This window comes from Theropithecus gelada, chromosome 3 (genome assembly GCF_003255815.1).
Source record: "Theropithecus gelada isolate Dixy chromosome 3, Tgel_1.0, whole genome shotgun sequence".
Classification (NCBI taxonomy): Eukaryota; Metazoa; Chordata; class Mammalia; order Primates; family Cercopithecidae; genus Theropithecus; species Theropithecus gelada.
In genome coordinates this window covers 25356115-25378348 of record NC_037670.1, presented here as the reverse complement: position 1 = coordinate 25378348, position 22234 = coordinate 25356115, and the positions used below count along the sequence as shown (strand labels likewise).

The 22234-nt window shown below is 39.0% G+C and overlaps 1 protein-coding gene across 5 annotated transcripts in view; it reads left to right on the top strand.

Moving 5' to 3' along the window:
- Positions 1-18901, top strand: part of DYRK1A (dual specificity tyrosine phosphorylation regulated kinase 1A) — a 150654-nt gene extending 131753 nt beyond the window's left edge. For 4 of the 5 annotated variants that reach the window (XM_025379400.1, XM_025379404.1, XM_025379405.1 and 1 more), the window contains 3 exons: positions 9007-9313; positions 9823-9947; positions 15652-18901. In XM_025379400.1, coding sequence (XP_025235185.1) covers positions 9007-9313; positions 9823-9947; positions 15652-16272 — 1053 coding nt within the window. In that variant the 3' untranslated portion in view covers positions 16273-18901. The remainder of the gene's footprint in view (positions 1-9006; positions 9314-9822; positions 9948-15651) is intronic. The other variant, XM_025379402.1, reaches the window with a different exon arrangement.
- Positions 18902-22234: the final 3333 nt, after the last annotated feature.

The window sequence follows — 22234 nt, the reverse complement described above, 5'->3', positions numbered from 1 at the left end:
ATTAGTAAGTTTGACCTTTGTTTCTCACAGCTTGGGCATGTAGTGAGTTAATACTGCAGCTGTGAACAGAAGTCACAATTGGTATAAATGATTTTTTTTTTAAGTTCAGTTGGTAAATTATGTCAGAAGATGATTTTTGGCTTAAGTAGTATGTGATTTTTTTTCTAAGGATATTAACTAACTAGATAGTCCTTTGATAGACTTCAGATTCCTAGCTCAATGACTTGGATAGCAAAAATTTCACATCTCCAAAATCTTTGAAAGTGAGGTTTTTAAAACATTAGGTTTGTTTTGGTAATTTTCTTTTATCTGAGGACTTTTTAAAAGATACCTAAATTATGTCAATTTAATAGAGTAAATGATGCCAATTTTGCATCTTGATTTTTTACTTTTGTTTTTATAGATCTGTAAATAATCATATGTTTTGTAATTTGGTCATAGTATTGAATGAATGTAATTTATAAATACGTGATTGAATATGACTCCACCCCCCCCACACACATATGTACATACAGAAGTCACCTTGTGATTGAAGTTTTGCATTTATAACATTTAAGAGTTTATTTTTGTTTCAGTTATTATTTGCATTGTATTTTAGCGACACTGCCACCAGGTGTCATTTTCAGCAAACTGAAGGTGATGGTGGTTGATTGCCTTAATTCACTTCCACATAGCTGCGGAGTCATAACTTTTAATATCAGATTATTTTCTTTAGAATATTTAGAAGCACATATGTAATTGTATCTTTCAGAACTGATGTGTAAGTTATTGTGTTCTGCCATATTCACCAAAGCTGTAGGCAGTGCAGTTTCCAACTGCTAAATTATGCCTATTCCCCATGAGGAAAGGATGGAAAATGCTGTTGAGACCTCCTGGGCCCTTGTTTTTTCTTTATCCACATAGCTCATTAATCATGGCCCATTTTCCATATAACCAAAACTTAGCCTGGGAATCCTTACTAGCTTCACCAGCATTTAAAGGAATTCCTACCAGTTTGAATTAGCATGGAGAGGAAATTAAATCTTTTTTATGTTGTCTCTCTCTGTGATACAGACTGCTGCTTTCTCCATTTCAGATTTATTTATTTATATTTTGCTTCTGCTATTTTTTCCTCAATAAAACATCCCATTCCATCTCTTAAATCTCTGCCTTACAGAAACCACAGTGACCTATCATTTCTTTCAAATTGATCTATAGGTATTATTTTTAGTTATTTGGGGTGGGGGCATTTCAGAAATGAGTAGATTATCTTTTCCCTTTTAAAATTGGAAGTAGATAACATACGTTTAATACATGTAAATTAAGTAGATTTTTATGAGATTTGTTTTAGTCACACTTAGCAATTAACTTAAGCAGCTTAATTTTTAAAAACATGAAATAATTATTTTGCTTTTAAGAGATACATTTTGCAACAAAAAAATCAAATTCATTATCAAATTATTACATTACAAATGGTACACTAAGAATTTTGACCAGAGATACAAATAGATGTGCATGTACTTTCATTGGCTGTCTCTTTGTGGTTTGTTTACTGATTTTATTTTTACTTTTACTTTCTCATTTTACATTTCAGAAGCCCCATATTAGGGTTTTCCAATAATGAAATAAATACTATATTTTTTTTTCTTGATGGAGGTGGAGAGTGAAGAAGACAATAAATGATGCTGTTTTTTGAAGTACAGTTTATATATTGTAAGATACACAGATTTTAAGTATTGAGTTTGTCTTCACCTTTATGTACAGCAATGCCCCCCATCTACACCAATATGAAAGACTTCTATCACCCCAAATCCTCTTGTGACCCTTTTCTGTTACCTCACTGCTTTCTGATTTCTGTCATCAAAGACTAGCTTTGCTTTTTCATTGGCAAACTTAGTATAAATGGAGCCTTATAGTATTTATTGTTTAGTTTTGGGTTTTCTTCACTCAATAAATGTATTGCTTTTGGAAATTCATCAATATTGTATGTCTTAGGACTTTTTTTTTTATTGCTTCAAGATATTTCATTGAATGAACATGCCATAATTTATATTCACCTGTCAGTGGTCATTTGGTTTGTTCCCAGTTTGGGACTGTTATAAATAAGGCTACTGAGAACATTCTTTCATACGTATGTTTTCATTTCCCTCACAGCACAATCTAAGAGAAGAATTGCCAGGTCATAGGGTATGTGTTTACCTTCACAAGAAAACACCAGTTCTCCAGTTGTTTTATTTTATATTCCCATGATATATGAGTGTTCCAGTTGCATGACATCCTCACTATTTTATATAGTTTGTCTGTTGGATTTTAGCCATTCTGTAGTGGATATGTAATGGTTTGCATTTGCATTTCTTCATGGCTAATGATACCACCTTGTCGTATGCTTATTAGCCTTTCATATATCTTCTTTGTCACAGGTCTTTCCCATCTTTTGCTTGTGTTACTGAGTTGTTTAATGACTGAGTAGTCCTTTGTCATTAAGTTTTTTTGTCACATATATGTGTCAGTGTATTTCCCTAGACTGTGGCTTGCCTGTTCCTTTCTTAATATGGTATCTTTTGATGAATAGGAAGTTTTAATATTGATGAAGTTGTATTTGTCAACTTTTTTTTTTTTTTTGGTTCTTTTTTTATCCTGAGAAATCTTCGCCATCTCCAAGTTTGTGAAGATACTCTTCTATGTTTTCTTCTAAAAGGTTTTTTCTTTTTTTTAATCTGCCTTTTACAGTTAAGATTCTGTGGTCCATCTTGAATTAATTTTTGAGTGTGGAACAGGGTGAAGGAGTTGAAATTCATTTTCTTCCATATGCTTACGTCATAGTTACAGTAGCATTTGATGAAAGCAATTATTTTACCCTATCGATACGTTTTCAATTCTAGGTCCTTTCTATTCACACATGAATTTTAGAATCAGCTTGTAAATTTCTACCAAAAAATCATGCTAGCATTTTGATTTGGGTTGCAATTGGGGTTTCTGTCAGGAAAATGGACATCTTAACAATATTAAGTCTTCCACTCTATAAAGATGGGTTATCTCTCCATTTATTTAGGGCTTGAAATCTCTCAGCAGTGTTTTATAGTTTTTAATGCAGAAGTCTTACATATTTTGTTCACTTTATTCCTAAGTTTTTAATTTTTTAGATGCTATTTTAAATGACATTTAAAATGTATAATTTCATAATTTTTCATTTTTGGTATATAGAAATGCAACTGATTTTTGTATCCTAAGACCTTGCTAAATTCACCTATTCTAGTACAGATAACCCTTGAACAATACAGGTGTGAACCACACAGGTCCACTTGTATGCAGATTTTTTTCCAACAAATACAGTCAGTCCTCTATATCTGAGGGTTCCACATCTGCAGTCAAATGTGGATCAAAAACACAGTATTCCCTGGATGTGAAACCTGTGTATGAGGGCGAACTTTTCACATAGTGGGTTCCACACAGCCTCCTTGTGGAGCTTGAGTATATGTGAATTTTAGTATATTTAGTGGGGGGATCCTGGAACCAACCCCCTGCATATACTGCATATACTGAGGGATGAATATATTTTCGTTGTTGAAATTTGATAGGGCTTTCTACTTAAACAATCTTATGCTCCATGAATGAAGACAGTTTTATTTTTTCAATTGTATATCTTTTTTGCTTTTTTAATATCATGAGTGGGTTTTGAATATTGTCATGTTTTTTCTGCATCTATAGGGATCATCATACGATTTTTCTCCTGTTTTGTGGTAAAATGCATTAATTTTTTGAATGTTAAGCCCCACCCTATGAGAAACTACACTTGGCCTTGATATGCTATTCTCAGTTCAGTTTGCTAGTCTCTTGGTAAGGAATTTTGTTTCTATGTCGTTAATGGATATTTGTCTAAAGTTTTATTAATAATACCATCATTAGGGTTTGATTTTAGGGTTATGCTGGACTTGTGAAACTGTTAGGAAATATTTTTTCTTGATTTTTCTGAGAAAATTTGCATATGATTGGTTGACATTATTTCTTTTGTAATATTTAGTAGAGGTCATTGATGAAACCATCAGAACCTGGGGCATTTTTTGTTAGAAGGTTATTTCATTATAATTTATGTTTTTTGTTAAAAATCTGGTTATCCAAATTTTTTAAGTTGGTTTTGGTAAGTTGTATCTTTCAAGAATCTTTTCTTTCTCACCTAAATTGTTGAATTTGTTGGCATAAAATTATCAATAATATTTTACTTTTTTTTAAAATATCTGGAGAATCTATAGTGATAGTTTTTTTTTTTTTTTTTTATTGCTAAGTCTCTCTTTTATTCCTGATATTGGCCGTTTGTACTTTCTGTTTTTTCCCCAAGTAGTCTTGCTCAGGGTTGATCAAGTTTATTAATCCTTTCAGACACCCAGCTTTTGCTTTGTTGATTTCTTTTTTTTTTTTGAGACGGAGTCTCCCTTTCTCTCCCAGTCTGGAGTGCAGTGGCGCGCAATCTCAGATCACTGCAAGTTCTGCCTCCCGGGTTCGCACCATTCTCCTGCCTCAGCCTCCCGAGTAGCTGGGACTACACCTGGCTAATTTTGTGTATTTTTAGTAGAGATGGGATTTCACCGTGTTAGCCAGGATGGTCTCGATCTCCTGACGTTGTGATCTGCCTGCCTTGGCCTCCCAAAGTGCTGGGATTACAGGTGTGAGCCACCGCGCCCAGCCTCTTTTTCTATTCTTGATCTAGTTTCTGGTTTTTTTTGCTCTTCATTATGTCCATTTACTTGGGTTGAATTTACTCCTTTTCTTGCTTCTTAAAGGTGGAAACTAGATCATTGATTTTTAAGCCTTTTGCTACTGTAGAATTTAATCGTATGAATTTCCCTCTGAGCACTGCTTTAGCTGCATTCTGCAGCTTTTTGTATGTTTTTGTTGTTGGTTTTTCTTTTTTGTTTTCTTTTTCTTTTTTCTTTCTTTTTTTTTTTTTTTTGGAGACGGAGTCTCGCTCTGTTGCCAGGCTGGAGTGCAGTGGTGCAATCTTGGCTCACTTCAACCTCAGCCTCCCAGGTTCAAGCGACTCTTCTGTCTCAGCCTCCCAAGTAGCTGGGACTACACACACCCAGCTAATTTTTGTATTTTTAGTAGAGGCAGAGTTTCACCATATGACCAGGATGGTCTCGATCTCTTAACCTCATGATCCACTCGCCTTGTCCTCCCAAAGTGCTGGGATTACAGGCATGAGCCACCACACCTGGCCACTTTTTATATGTTTTAAACAGTCATTCTGAAATGTTTCTAACTTGTGATTTCTTCTTTAACCTGTCATTATTTAGAATTTTGTTACATAATTTCAAAATATTTGAGGATTTTCTAGATATCTTACTGATTTCTAGTTTAGTAGCAGTTTGGTCACAGAACATGATTTCAGTCCTTTAAAACTGAGACTTGTTTTATGGCCTAGCATCTAATGTGTCTTTGTGAATGTTTTACGTGTGCTTGATAAGAATTGTATTTTGTGTTTGTTTGGTGTAGTGGTCTCCAACTATCAATGTAGATGAAATTGTTTTATATTTTTCTTCATATCTTTTATATCTTTGTGTATGTGTACATTCTGTCAGTAATTGAGAGAGGAGTCTTTATTGATAAGTTTGGATTTGTCTTAGACTCCTTTGTAACATTGCTTTATGGTTTTTGAAGCTTTGTTAATAGGTGTATGCATGTTTGATATTGTTATGACTTACTGATAAATTGACCCTTTTATCATCCTGAAATGCCCCTCTTTGTCTCTAGTAATGTTTGTCTTTAAGTTTGCTTTGTCTGATACTACTGTAGTCTTAACCAGTATTCTTATTCTTGGTATTTTCATGGGGTGGGTGTGTGTGTGTGTGTGTGTGTGTGTGTGTGTGTGTAGATAAAAAAGATACGAAGAAAAGTATGCAACATGTGTATACACACACACACACTTTTACCCTTTTACTGTAAACCTGTGCATACCTTTATATTTACAGAATTATTTTTGTGTTGTGTGCAATATATGGTCAGGTCGTTTTTTAATCTAGTCTGATAGTAGTTAACCCGTTATTCAGAGTTTTGGTTTAATTGCGTTCTGTTTGTCTTTCCTGTTCGTTGTTTCCTGTTCCTTCTTTCCTGCCTTTTGTGGGGAGGTTTGTTGAATACTTTTGGCATTTTATTTTATCTCCCATATTGATTTTTTACTTATTCCTCTATGTGTCATGTTTAGTGTTCCTTTTATAATATGCACCATTAACATTAGTTTACCTTCAAATAATAATATATTGCTTGTTAAACAGTGTGATAACTATGTGATTCTATCTACCTCTTGTGCACTTGTTGTATTACTTTTGCATGTTACATCTCACAACACATTATTGGCTGTTTAAATAAAAAATAGATTTAAACACACAAAAGAAATTTAAAAGCAGATAAAATAAGGATAATAGATCTTTTATATTTATCCTTATATTTGCTCTTTTCTGGTGTTCTTCATTACTTTTTGCAATTCCTAGCTTCCATCTGGTATTATTTCTTTAGCCTCAAGACCTTCCTTTAACTTTTATTTTATAATGAGTAAGTTATCCTAATGAATTCTGTCAACAGGTGTTGATCTGAAAATATTTGTTTACCTTTATTTTTTGGAAGATATTTTCAGTGAATATAGAATTATAGATTAACTTCTTTCTTTCAGCAAAAGAAAAAGATGTTACGATATTGCTTCCAGGTATATTGACTTTTTTTCTGGATTACACTGTTTCTGTAGAGAAGTCAGTGGTTATTCTTAGCATTATTCCCCTGCATATAATATTTCCCCCTCTTCCCTCTGGCTGATTTTAATGTTTTCTCTTTGTTTGATTTCTACAGTTTGACTATTTACCTACGTATGATTTTCTTTGTATTTATTCTCCTGGGAGTTCACTGAGTTTCTTGAATCTGTGGGTTGACCTCTATCATCAGTTTTTGAAAATCCTCAGACATAGTCTTTCCAAATATTTGTTGTGCTTTCATCTTTCTTCCAGTTCTTAGTGATATGTATGTTACAGTGCTGAATATTATCCCAGTGGTCTCTGATTTATTCATTCTGTTTTCTGTTTGTGTTTTTAATTTGGATAATTTCTTTTTCTATCTTCTGGTTTACTCATTTTGTTTTTCCTTGTGCTGAGTCCAGTCTGCTGTTGAATCTATTAAATGGATTCATGTGATGTTATTGTTATTTTTGAGACAGGTTCTCACTCTGTCGCCCAGGCTAAAGTGCAATGGTGTGATCATGGCTCATTGCAGCCTTGACTTCCTTGGCTCAAGGAGTTCCTCTGCCTCAGCCTCCCAGGTAGCTCAGACTACAGGAGTGGTACAGGCACCATACCCAGCTATTAAAATTTTTTGTAGGGACGGGGTCTGGCTATGTTGCCTAGGCTGGTCTTGAACTCCTGGACTCAAGCAGTCCTCCCTCCTCAACCTGGGTATAGAGACATGAGCCCAGCCTATATTTTTTAGTTCTGGCATTTCTATTTTGTTTTAAATATAGTTTTTCTCTTCTGAAATTCTACATCTGTTCATATGTTGTCCACCTTTTGAACTAAATTGTTTAATTATCATAATTTATTAGAAGTAATTTATCGTAATTATTTTAAAGTTCCAGTCTGCTACTCTCAACATCTGTACCATTTATTTATGTGTATCTTCTATTGGGTTTTTTTCCTTTCATGTGATTGTGGACGTCATTTTTTTAAAATGTCTGTAATTTTAAAATGTGTGACAAACTTTCATTGCTTAAGAACAGTTAAAGATGAATCATATTTTCCCCCAGAAAGAGGCCTCTTACTCTGTCAGGCCCCTCATGTGGGGCTGATGTGTTTTCTTTTGTAGCTTAGCTGACTGTAGGCTTTGCTTGTTTGACTTAGATTCTATTCCCCATTGTCTTCAGATGTTTTGAGCTGGGATCACGACATTCGCTTCAGCAGTGTTTGTGTCTTTAGAACCAGGGAAAATCTAGTGGTTTCTATACATTACTGCCCAGCCAGCAGCCCCACTCCTAACCCTCCGTGCCTGGGAGATCGCCTTCCTCCCGCTGTACTGCCCCATCCTTCTGTCTGTCCACACCTGACCGTCAGAAGTTGGTTCAGACTTGGGCTGGAGTCTTCTCGCTCACCTGTGGCGTGCTTCTCTTTCTCCCACTGCAGATCCCTTCCAGGAGAGACTTTTCATTTTGTAGAATTCAGGGGATTTTTGTTCCAACTTTGGATCCTCAGGCAGCTCTCTGATGGGTCTTTAAAAGTCAGTGATTTTATGACTTACTAGAGAAGGAACAATCATCTCACACATTTCTGCATTGTAACTAGAAGTCAAAGCCTGGTTATGCTATTCTTAATAAATTCCATATTTATAGAGGTTTTAAGGGTTATACTGTTATCTATCAAAAAATGGGTTTTCAGGGAATCTGAACACATGTTAATTTATTATTACATAGATTTTCTAAAGGGAAGCATACATAATTTTCTCTTTTTCTACTCTGAGCAGGTAGGGTTAGGCGAGTGCCTTTTTATGTAGAACATCCTTGGTGTGATTGCCATAGCTTTCTTGGGCTGCTGTTGGTGAAGGAAGTGTAGCAGGTGCCGAGGGTGCACAGTTAGGCAGGAAAGAGGCTACCAGCCAGGGTGGGCAGGGGCACGTGTGCTCTCTGTAAAAGACGAGAGAAAATGCTTTCAGCCTTGTGGGCCTCTGTTACATGTTTTTTGGTTTTGGTTGCTTGTTTTTACAACCTTTGAAAACAGAAAAAATGTTTGTAGCTGGTGCTGTAGAAAACCAGGCTCTGGATCAGGCCACAGTTTACTGACCCCTGGGCCATTTATAGCCATTTTTGGTCTCAGAATTATGTTGAACTGTAACTGCCATGCATTTGGGATACTAATGTGTGAAAAGGCAGAGGATTTAATTATGAAGTGTCCTTTTTAATAAAGGCCTCAACATATATTTAAACATATTTGAAGTTAAATTATGTGAGTGTTTACGTATTCCACCAAATTTAGAGAAAGCCTTTCGTCTTCTCTCTTACAGGAGTACAAACCACCAGGAACCCGTAAACTTCATAACATTCTTGGAGTGGAAACAGGAGGACCTGGTGGGCGACGTGCTGGGGAGTCAGGTCATACGGTCGCTGACTACTTGAAGTTCAAAGACCTCATTTTAAGGATGCTTGATTATGACCCCAAAACTCGAATTCAACCTTATTATGCTCTGCAGCACAGTTTCTTCAAGAAAACAGCTGATGAAGGTACAAATACAAGTAATAGTGTGTCTACAAGCCCCGCCATGGAGCAGTCTCAGTCTTCGGGCACCACCTCCAGTACATCATCAAGCTCAGGTCTGTGTTGCTGCGGTTAGATTAGGCTTGGGAATGTTTTGTGTTTTCTTTATGAAGTGGGATTACTTTAAAGTGTTGATTAAATTTGTTAATTTAATGGGGAGCATTTACTTTACTTAAATCTGTTCTTTATATTTAGCAATAAATTCATCTCCCCAAAGCTCCAATATTTAGTTACGCATGTAATAAATTCTGTTTGGCAGTTGGAAATCTATTTACTAACCAGCAGTTTAAACTACTTCTTAAATGGAATTTTTGTCCACATTGCTTGAGTTTTCCCGCAAGGGGAAACCAGACTTCATTGTGTTTTAGTTCAGTGGTGGACGAGAGAGAACCTGGTTTTAGTCAGAGAGTATGAAGACTTTGTGATATACTTTCAAGTTAATATTAGAGATTTTGTGGTGTGTGTGTGAATACTTCCAATTTTAATGGTATAGTTTCAGAGTATAAATTTGAACAAATTGAATTTTAAACTCACAGTTGTATTGTTTTGTGTTGTGATATTTCAGGTGGCTCATCGGGGACAAGCAACAGTGGGAGAGCCCGGTCGGATCCGACGCACCAGCATCGGCACAGTGGCGGGCACTTCACAGCTGCCGTGCAGGCCATGGACTGCGAGACACACAGTCCCCAGGTGAGCTTGCACATAGTTCATTTGCTTGTGTCACCTGCCGTGCTCAGGTAGAGCAGCACTGGATGCCAGGTGCCTTTAGAATGACCGTATCATTTACCCTAGAAGTTCATGATGTTCTGCTGTCTAAGAAAATATCAGTATTTATCATAGAGAAGCACATTCTTGCAGTTGTCCTCCTCCTTGTCTAGAAGTGGCTAACACTTACTGGGGGCATAGCAGTTGTTTTGAACGGTTTTTTCCCTGTGTTTATCTCATTTACCAAAGCAGCATTTTGATCCTCATGCTTTTTTGATTCCCATTTTACAGTGGAAACTGAGACTTCATGGGCTGAGTAAATTTCCCTGGGTCATGATCTTAATGACTCGACTCTGCTTCCTCCCATGATTTTTTAGCACTTGTAGTCCTGGATTATGAATCAGTTTCTGGTTTGATTTTAACCTTTTTGTTGTTGTTGTTTTATTTGTTTTCTGTTTTTAAACCTGTTGAAGAAGAGGATCTAATTAAGTACTTTTTCAAAATTGGAGTGAAGCAGATGGTGATGGTGAAAATATTTAAATCATCTGATAAAGTTGTAAGTTGGTTCATACAGAATTTTGCATGGTGGTGTTTGAAGGTGAGAGGCCAGTGTAGTATTTGATGGATGAGTAAACTGCTGTTGAAGAGCACTCTCCATTCTTGTGACTAGGGCAGCTGAATGAATGGTGCTGGAGAAAATCCCACATGCAGCTGTTTGTCAGCACTGTTAATACTCACCAACCACTGCTGGGCAGTCTTACATGTTTCCCGAGTTGTCCCATCCTCTGCTGTTCTCTTTAATAATAGTTTCAAACTTTCTGCTCTTAGAAACCTTTGCCCTCCCCTTCTCTGTTCTCACCCAGTCTTTGCATTGTAAGGAAAAGAGACTTCAGACAGGAACTCTTTCCGCTTTGTAGCATTGAATACATGATCCTGCCTATGTGTGCACTCTCCACTTCTCTACCCCTTTTTTGTTAGAAGCAATGTATTTTCTTTTTGCCTAAGGCCAAGCCTACTCATTGCCCCGATCCCCTCTCTCCTGCCATCATGGGGACTTTGCCCTTTGGTCTCCCTCGGCTCTGGTGTCTTCGTTCTCTCTTCTTGTGGCTTTTTCTGTTGATCAGCATTTCCTCATCCTCGGGCCTCTCCCATCTTAAGCAGCACCTTTGCATGTCCCCCTTTCTTTCCCTGTACTACTGCTACCTGTAGTCTTTGTCTCTTTACTCTGAAGACTTCCTTGCCTGTTCCGCTTAGGTCCTGCCCTCCAGCTCTCCTGCCGGTGTCAGCGGTGACCTTCATTGATGGGTCCAGTGGACACCCTAATGCTATCTTTCTGCATTCTACAACTTCATTTGGAAGTGTTGACTTTTACCCACTCTTTGAAACACTCACTGCTGGTTTCCTTGGGAGGATGATTCTCTGTCCCCCCATTTCTCTGCCCCTTCCTTCACTGTCTCTTTGTTTGTTTTTTTTTCTTCTACCCACCCCTGAAACCTGAGTGTTCCTCGAGGCGTGACACGTGTCCCTGCCCTACTCCCCTTAATGTTTCCTCGATGATTTCAGCCACACGTGCCGGGGCCTGCAGTCACCATCTTCATGCCAGTTGCTCTTAAGTCTTGACTTCTGACTTAGACTTCACTTCTGAACCCCTAGGGCCTTTCTAATTGTTTACTATGAATGTCACCTTGAAAGTCTCAACAATATGTGCACACACAGCACATAAACTGGTGTCATCATTTCACTTCCTTCCCAACTCTTCTACTTTTGCCATTCTTTGTAAAAATGGCCCTAAATTTACCCATTTGCTCAAGTCATAAATCTGGGGGCACTTCTCTCTCCGTCTTTCCCCACACTGAATCAGACAGTAAATTATCTGGATTCACCACATCTTAATACGTTTTTATTCTCCACCTTTCACTTTGCCTGGTTGTTATGACCTGTCTTACTAGAAAGAGTTTTGGAGTGTCTAAAACGGTTGTGGAGTGTCTAATTCCATTCACCTGTCAGCACCATTCTCTTCCCTGCAGCCAAGTGAGCTTTCTCTAAAGCGGTCTGTTCTTGCTATTTTCCCTACTCTTTTTTTTTTTTTTTTTGTCTGAGGTGGAGTCTCACTCTATCTCCCAGGCTGGAGTGCAATGGCATGATCTCTGCTTATTGCAACCTCCACCTCCTTGGTTCAAGCAAGTCTCCTACCTCAGCCTCCTGAGTAGCTGGGATTACAGACACATGTCACCATGCCGGCTAATTTTTCTATTTTTAGTAGAGACGGGGTTTTACCATGTTGGCCAGACTGGTCGTGAACTCCCGACCTCAGGTGATCTGCCCATCTCGGCCTCCCAAAGTGCAGGGATTACAGGCATGAGCCACCGCACCCGGCCTATTTTCCCTACTTTAAACCAGTTTTGACTTGCCCTTCTACCTGAAATGAAATGTAGACTTCTTACCAAGGCATTGGTGCTTTGTGGGTTCTGGTCCCCACCGAGGCCATTCTTTCTCCCCTTCACTCACCCTAGTCACAGTGATTTATTTTTCACTTTGTGTAATATGCCACATTCTCTCTCTCTTCTCTCACATTTCCTGTGCTCTCAGCCTGGAATACTCCTTTCCTCCTCCTTTTGCTTTGGTAACTACTATTTATGCTTCAGGTCTTAAGTATCACTGTTCCCATGGGCTCTCTCTAAATCTTTAGACTATCCGCCTGTCTCGTCTTCTTCCCTTGCTTTCTTCCAGATCTATTCCATACTGCAAACACATACAAGAGTAGCATAAGACACCGCATTCCTCCCACCTGGATTTCACAGAGGTCAAGATTTTGCTTCAAATCCTTTTTTATTACTTAATTTTTGAGTGGTTGCTATAGTCACATGGTTTTAAAAATAAGTAAATATAAAAGGGAATTCAGTGAAAGGTTTTCCTTCCTTCCATGCCTTCTAGCCCCTCAATTTCTAAACCAGTGTTACTAGTTTATTAGTTTTTTGTATACTTTTGGAGATATTTTATACATATTCAAGCAAATACAAATACATACTCTTCATCCACCCTTTGTACACAAATAGTACCATACCAGGCAAACTGTTTCAAAACAACTTGGTTTTTCTAGTCTTGACATATATTTTGGAGCACTCTCTATATCAATACATAGAGAGCTTTTTCATTCTTTTATTTATTTGCACAGTATCCTGTTAGATATTCCATAAGTCTTTTCACCATTCCCCTATTGTTTGTTTATTCATGTATTTATTTATTTTTAGAGCTAAGGTCTTGCTCTGTCACCCAGGCTGGAGTGCAGTGGCGCAATCACAGCTCACTGCAGCCTTGAGCATCTGGACTCCAGTGATCCTCCCACCCCAGCCTCCTAAGTAAATGGGCCTACAGTTGTGTCCCAGCACACCCTGCAGTGAGGTCTCACTATGTTTCCCAGGCTGGTCTTGAACTCCTGGGCTGAACTGATCCTCCCACCTCAGCCTTCCAAAGTGCTGGGATTATAGGCGTGTGCCGCTTTGGCCACCAGTCCCCTATTTATTAATGGGCGTTTAGTTCATTTCCAACCTTTTTTACTATTTACAAATGGTACTTTAATAAATAATCCTGTACAGTAGTGTCCCTTCTTATCCACGGTTTCAGTTATTCAGTCAATCATGATCCAAAAATATTAAGTGGAAAATTTCAGAAATAATTGATAAGTTTTAAATTCTGTTACGAGTAGCACGATGAAATCTCATGCTGTCCCACCCTAGGCGTGACTCATCCCTTTGTCTAGCGTGTCCACACAGTAGATAAGTTACTTTGTAGCCATCCAGATTATCAGATCAAAAAACATAGTATATAGAGGGTTTGGTCCTCTGCAGTTTCAGGCATCCGGTGGGGATCGTGGACTGTATCTCTTGCGGATAAGGAGGCACCACTGTATGTGTCTCATTCACATATACACATTTTATCTGTGATACAAATTCCTGCAAGCAGAATGACTGTTTCAAAGGGTAACGTGATTTATAATTTTGATAACTATTGCCAGATTGCCCCCCATGTGATTTTCTAATCCAGTAACTTGATTAACTTCATATATAAACAGTTAGTATTTTCTTTTCTGAGAACTCACTGCCAACTTTTCTACTGATTGTTTTCAGTAGTATCTCTTAAAAGTTTGGTTCTCAGACCACCTTCGTTGAATAAACACTTAATTTGTGCCAGCCACTGGTGATAGAGACTGAGCCTTTTGCCTTCCTAGAGCTTACAGTGACACAAGTAAATAAAATGAACATGAATAAAAGTGGCAAGTAGCGTTAGCTCTTAAAAAGAAAATAAGGATGATTTGGTAGAGAATGACTGTTGGATAGGATGTATTAGAGTAGGCCAAACTCTGATATGACAGACCCCCAAAATATGGTAGCTTAAGGAGTACCAAGTTTCCTTCATTTTTGTCTAACAGTCCAGAATAGGTGTTCAGGTTAGTGGCTAGGCTGTCTTCCGGGTCCTGTTTCCTACCATCTTGTGGTTCCACCATGCCCTAGGGCCTAATTGTCTACTGTGTCCAGCAGGCAGAAGGACTTGGGAGGTACTGTTTTGTGTGCCAGGCTAGCAGTGACATACAAAGTTTCATTCACATTCCGTTGACAGCTTAGACATATGGCCATCAGTGAGTACAAGGGAGGTTGGGAAGTGTTGTGTAGCCATGTGCTCAGGAACGAGAAGAATACTGTGCACAACCTGTGGCTTCTACCACAGTGGTTGACGCAGTATCAGTCAGAGTGGTCAGGGAAGGCTCTGGAACTGAAGTGATGAAAAAGAGACATCCAAGCAATAAGAAAATCCGAGAAATAAGAACATTTCTAGGCAGAGGGGAGCAGCGTGTTATTAGTACACTGAGGCATTTGAGAGATAGTGACCCAGGGGAGGAATGGAAGGCAAGCCTTCTTTGGTTGGAACCCAGGTAGCCAGGGATAGGATGGGTGGAAAAAGAGGTTGGAGAAGTGGGCATTGGCCAGGTGATGCAGACCGTTGTATCCGTTTGGGATTGTTTTGTTTTTCTAAGTGCAGTGAGAAGTCATTAAAGGATTTTAAATAAGGAAGTGATTGGATTTGTGTTACGAAAAGATTGTTCCTGCTACCCTTTGGAGAAGGGCAAGGATGGAAGCAAGGAGTTCATTTAGGGGGCTGTTATGTTAGCCTAGGCAAGAAGAGATGGTGGGGATGAAGAGAAGAGGCCAAATTTGGCATCTGTTTCATAGGTGGACGCGTAAGTTCTTGTTCATGGGTTGGACAGAGGCATTGTTAAGCAGCTGGGTAGATAGTAGTCCTTTATTGGAAGAAGAAAGATGGAGAGAGGAAGGACATGAGGGATAAGTAAAGACTTCCTTTTGGACCTGCCTAGAATACTATCTGGCCTTTTTCGGGGAATATTTGCAGACCCCTAGCATAAACAGTGCTCCCAAGGGAAGACAGTGGCTAGTGAAATAAATGAACCTATTTAAGGATGTAACTTTCTACAAATTGCAGCTTTCATGATGAAATTTTTTTGCCCTTGAATGTATTTGGGATGTTGTGTTATAAAACCGTCTAACACATTAAAAGTTTCAAAAACACTTAACCCGTGATTAATGTAATGCTAGTTTGTGTCATCGCTTTTGATGGAAGATTAAAGCTTGGAAACAGTCCTCTGAAAAATCCTTTAAAAAATCTGTTCTTTCAGGTGCGTCAGCAATTTCCTGCTCCTCTTGGTTGGTCAGGCACTGAAGCTCCTACACAGGTCACTGTTGAAACTCATCCTGTTCAAGAAACAACCTTTCATGTAGCCCCTCAACAGAATGCATTGCATCATCACCATGGTAACAGTTCCCATCACCATCACCACCACCACCACCATCACCACCACCATGGACAACAAGCCTTGGGTAACCGGACCAGGCCAAGGGTCTACAATTCTCCAACGAATAGCTCCTCTACCCAAGATTCTATGGAGGTTGGCCACAGTCACCACTCCATGACATCCCTGTCTTCCTCAACGACTTCTTCCTCGACATCTTCCTCCTCTACTGGTAATCAAGGCAATCAGGCCTACCAGAATCGCCCAGTGGCTGCTAATACCTTGGACTTTGGACAGAATGGAGCTATGGACGTTAATTTGACCGTCTACTCCAATCCCCGCCAAGAGACTGGCATAGCTGGACATCCAACTTACCAATTTTCTGCTAATACAGGTCCTGCACATTACATGACTGAAGGACATCTGACAATGAGGCAAGGGGCTGATAGAGAAGAGTCCCCCATGACAGGAGTTTGTGTGCAACAGAGTCCTGTAGCTAGCTCGTGACTACATTGAAACTTGAGTTTGTTTCTTGTGTGTTTTTATAGAAGTGGTGTTTTTTTTCCAAAAACAAAGTGCAAAGCTGCTTGAATCAGAAGGAGATTAACACACTGAACCGCTACAAGAGGGCAAAGCTGACTTTTTTTTTTTTTTAACTTGAAAAGATTGCAAAGGGACATTGAAGTGTTTAAAAGAGCCATGTCCAAACCCATCTTCATGGATAGCTCAGAGGTATCCTCTTTTTGCTCCCCCATTTTAACTTGCCACATCCCAGTCATAGTGGGTTTTTTTGGTCTTTCTATTCAGCAAAAATATTCAGATGTTGGTCTTGGTCATTTGCCAACTAATTTTAAAATAAAAGGCACTGCACATAATTTGCATAAAGGGCCCATGAGGGTGTTTTTTTTTCTTTTTGTCCCCCCCCACTATTTTTTTGTTCTGTTTTGTTTTGGGTGGGAGGGTGGGAAATTTGGGTTTTTAAGTCCTCTAAACACACTTGGGCACGGAAATGCAGTACTGTAAGGAAGAGGGACCTCCAGCTTCCACAAACACCATCTTCAGCTGTATGAAAGGGACGGTTGTGTTGAAGTTTGTCAGGCACAGTAAGCATGCTGAGTGGCGGGGATCAGAACTCTCCTATCTGAACCTACTGAGGATCAAAGCAGCAATTACATGGGATCCTGTGGCTCTCCTGTTGTAGAGGCCACAGGAAGATAGGATGGAACGTGACTGGTCTCCTAACCAAGGTGCACTGAGAAGCAATCAACGGGTCAGTCGTGGCCAGTCCTGGGGAGGTCTGAGTGGTGGTCTTTGGGATAACCTTTGGCCTTATGGATTTGGACTCGAAATTAGAAGAGCCTACCATTTCAGATGCAATCACTTTTGGACATGCTTTTGCAGACAGTCCTTAATGCTGAAAACACAGAGAATGGGTAATTCAAGAGGCCTTTCTTTTAAAATAGACTTTTGTGACCCACTAATTGTAAGGTATTGCAAGGTCACTTTGCGTGTGTCATAAAGTTGACTTCCTTATTGGTTGAAGGTCACAGAAGTAGTGGTTTGCTTTGATGGAAATAGCTACAGCTGTGTCCCTTCCTGCTTTTTACTTTTTCTTTTGCTTTTTCTCGGCACGTGGTATCTCCACCATTTCTTCTGCACAAAGATGTCTTCTGTTCATCCTGAACATTTTTTAAAAATGCAGAATTTTATGTGACTGCTTTTTTGCCTCACAATTATGCTGTGAATTTTACAAAAATTTATTTTCTTTTTTGATAATTTATTGTACCAAAGCTGTTTTTATAGCACATAGATGTCTGTAACCAATAATGTAGCAGTTCTGCACTTTGACACAAGGTGTAACTAGACCATTTTTAAATGTCAGTTGAAAATTATGGCTGTACTATTGCTTAAACAAAACTGGAACTGTTGTTGAATCCATAGCCAATACATTTACAGCAATCTGTGTACTGAACATAATAGATTGACATCTAATTCAAGATTACAACATCTGTTACATTCTAAGTGTGTTCAGGCTTCTGAAGGTAAAGGGACACTGGATCCAGAAGCTATGGAACCAGCAGTTGATTCTTGTATTCCTGATTAACCTACTTGTAAACTTGAAAGCAAGACCTTGATTGCACCAACAGGTCCAGAGTATGAGCGCAAGTAAAGCAGAACTCTCATGCGTGACCTGAGCAGACAGGCTGGTATTATTAACAGGTGCCTCGTGTTGAGATTACGCTGCCTTAATGTAACACAGTCTGGCAGTTGCTAAATTTGTGTTCCCATTTTAAATTGACCAATTTTGGGGTGTGACACTTTTGAGCGGTTGAATTGGGAGAATGAAGTAATTTACCTGTCCAGGATCAAAAGAAGCCTAGAAAAGAAGCAGTAATCTACCTCTGCCGCTAACCTGTTTAAGACGACTCAGCAGAACACCGCCTTTCATTCTATTGGGCAATTCCATGTGGCTGACTAGGTCAATTTTTTTTCTGAACAAAAGCAGGTTTTTATATGTAAACAGTGACAAAAGAAAGGCTAAACACTATGTAAATGTGAATGGAAACTTGGAAATATTCGTTTTTATAAACTACAGAAATTTTTTGTTTATCAGGAAATCCATATTTATTTTGTAATTAACTGTCAAGCCTGTGGATGATTTTTTTGAACTTGGTAGTTCTTAAAGGTTTACAGTGAATAAAAGGATATCATCTTGAGTATAGCAATATCAAAAGGAATTCAGTAGTTACTGCTGTTTAGGAATATAAGGTTAAGATATCATATGGGTCAGGTCATTTTTTTTCTGTGCTGGTTGCCACATCTTAGCAAGCACCAAAAAACTAAAGCAGTTTTTAAACCAATATTTACATAAAGAAAATCATAAAATCCAATGCTTCTGCATACTGTGTTATGTTACAGTCCAGTTTTGTGTGCTTTACTACACAGTTTGGTTACAGGACTTCTGTGCATTGTAAACATAAGCAGCATGGAAAAGGTTAAATACCTGTGTTCAGATTGTAAGATCTAGTCCGGACTTGCTGTGTATATTGTAACGTTAAATGAAAAAAGAACCCCCCTTTGTATTATAGTCATGCGGTCTTATGTATGATAAACAGTTGAATAATTTGTCCTCAGACTCTTTACTATGCTTTTTTAAAATTAATTTAAGAAAAATGTAAACATAGTAAAAATCTTCCTATGCAATTAACCTGGTCCAGGTCTGGTAGGTATACTATCAAAGTTGAGTTAAATGTGTAAAAAGGAAACTATTTGAGATACATCGACATAGGCATCAGCAATCTCTGAAAGTAAAAATTGGAGGTTTAACAGATCATTTTGATTTTTCACATTGATTTTTTAATTTGAATGCTTACATAATATTTTTGTGGTTCAAAATGCTAGTGTTTTAGTTGGTAGCATTTAGAATGGATGGTGAAGGTCTGGTGGTTTTCTCTGATACGCTTTGACGTGCTTGGATGAAAGAGGGAATACGAATACTCATTAATCCTTCCCCAAATCTTCATATGGGGACATATCAGAATTCTAGAATTCTTGCCACTGTGATTTAGTTGGTAACCTAAAGTCTTCTCTTCTTACAAATTAACCTGTTTCAGTATATATTAAGGTGGCTTTCAAAAGGTAAGATACTTACTTAAAAGTTAAGTGTGAGTCTGTAAAATTAAGGTTGGTTGCGTAAAGTTGAAGTTAACCACATGTAAGAAAGGAAAACTTACATTAGTTTTATTTCTTAGGGTGTGAGAATTTTACCTCGGTAAAGGGCACATTTTATGATATTGGGCTGAAAAAAAAAAACACGACTTATTTTTATTTAAAACTACATGTAGAAAATCATGAAAGATTCAGTAATTGTGTTAGGCCCACAAGTGACCATTGAGCTTGCCCCTGTACTGCTTCCCAGCTTTTGTGGTGGTGAACTTAACTGTTCTGTTCTTCCAACAGGGAGATACATAATCAAAATACACGTGAAGACGAGATAGCAGGCACTCAGTTCTAGGCCAGTTTCTCAGTTTCCTTTGGGCCTGCCTTTATTTTGATAGCCCTCAGAATACAAGTTCAGACGTGGTCCGGCGCATTCCAGGTGGTATCTCCATAGACACAAGTTCAAGACTCATTTTTATGTTCCTTTTTATAGTGGTAGACTGTATGTAATCAACCGGATGGTTCATTCCAAATACGTGACTTGGTCTTAGTGCCATATATGAAGGAAGTTTGAAAATGTAATGGGGACAAAAGCTGTGTGTGACTTCGGTATACCCAGACTTTATTCACATTTCTTAAAAATCTGCTAGAGATGTCTGTTGACCAGACGTTGGAAAACCTTTGGTGTCAGGGACAGTAGAGCAGAAGTTCTGATTTTCTAACCCTGGCTCCTTATCTAGGCCTGTTTCCTTGGATGAAAACATACATCATCAAGTAATTTGTGGTACAAAGAACAAGAGAAGAAACCCTAAGAAGACAGCTTATTTGTTATCCTCCCTTTTTATGACTAACCTTAATCCCAGTGAATCCACTGAGAACCAGCCTGTGGATGCCTGCTGGGCTTTCACACTGGGCCAGGAATGTTTGACGTATATCTGTGTTGAAAGCACTGGATGCTTGTTTGGTGGAAGACGTGTTCACTGAGGTAAGTGGCTCATCGCTTGCTGTGTTTGGCTCTCTCTCCGGCATTATACATAGCCAAGGTCCCAGATTTTGACTGCTCTCAGTGGGTGTTCTTGCATCAGAACTTTTGAAAAATAACACTACCTTAACACTGAGACTGTCAGGTGTTTGCCAGTATTTACTTCTAATTTCCTACTTTAAACCTTAAGAGACAAGGTATTTCTCCAACTGGACACTGATTTGAAAGACAACTAGAATGCTACAGGTCTCTCTTCCAGTATGCGGCTGCTTTACCTGAAAACTTTTCCCCATAATTTCTCATCTTTAGGGTATGTCCCTGTTATTAAAAAACAAAACAAAACAAATGTGGAATTAATGTGGGTAAATTTCCATTTCAGTTGAATTTCCTGCCATCTGCAGCAAAACCTGTGAATGCTTCTTCAAAGCATTGAGGAGGCAGAGACAAGCCTTAACCCAGCTTCCTTCTGCTCTTACCAGGTACCCTGGTTCAGTCCCAGCTGGGTCCTGAAGGAGCACAGTACTAGAGTCTGAGTCATGTTGATGAATAAAGTGCATTAAGTTTGGGTCAGGCAAAATGGTGGCAAAAGTTCATGATGCAGGACAGAGGAAACAAGTGGAGCCCAACTGTGTTCCAAAGGGAGGCCGGGCAATGCTGTCATGGGCATGGTCGGCCGAGTTCTCATAGCTAGAGAAAGGCCGTGTAGGTATTAGAGCTTAACGTGTCATCTGTTCGAAAGACCAGCTATTTTATAATCCTTCCGATTAAATTTCTGAAATTGCTACCTTGGGGATTTTTTTCTTTATTCCTATGAAGTTTTACTTCCATTATATACTCATTCATTAGTCAGTGTACTTGCCCCTGAATTCCGTATCTGAAACTGCAGTCCAGGCAGAGATTCAGAGCCAAGGGCAAAATGAAGTGGCAGGCGCTGGGTATGTGTGGTAGTTCTGCACTAGGGCGGCCAGGAAGCAACCAAGCAGGTGTGCCGGGTGGGGGATTGTTAACGAACACCCAGGCGAGAAGACGGGCCTGAGCCTGAGTGTGGTCAGCAGGAAGTGTTTTGCTTAAAAGAGACCCTGGGATGATGACTTGGGAATCATCCTCCACTCACTGTTATACAGAAAGACTGCAGAGAAGGGCACTGCTGGGGTGGGGTTTGTTCACTCCCTCTGAAATGAAAGAAAATACCTCTAGTGGCATGAAACGGTTAAGTTTTTTTAATGTTATTTCTTTTTTAGAGATGGTGTCTGGCTTTGTCACACAAGCTGGAGTTTAGTGGTGTGCTCGCAGTTCACTGCAGCCTTAAACAACTGGGCTCAAGTGATCCTCCCATCTCAGCCTCCCAAGTAGCTGGGACTACCGGTGCACAACCACCATGCCTGGCTAATGTTTTTAATATGGGGTTTTGCTGAGTTGCTCAGGCGGTACTCAAACTCCTGGCCTCAAGTGATCCTCCGGCCTGGGCCTCTCAAACATAAATAGGCTGGGCATGGTGGCTCACGTCTGTAAAGATTTAAAGCAGAATGCAGTGAAATAGCATGAGAAAGAGCGTTTTAATGGACATCACAGACAAGCCTTGTTCTGCTGAAGAGGTGATGCTGCGAGGTGGGCTGGAGCTCACTTCAGGCACCACTCCCACTTCCATTGCCCGCAAATCCAAGAAAGAAATGACTAATGAACTGTAGTGATCTCAAACTGCTAAATCAGTTTAAAATCATCAATTTAAAATGACTTTCCAACCTTGCTGCACTTTAAACTCATCTGTAGAACTTTATAAAACCACAGATGCCCATCACACTGGCAGAATTTTAGATTCAGAGTTGG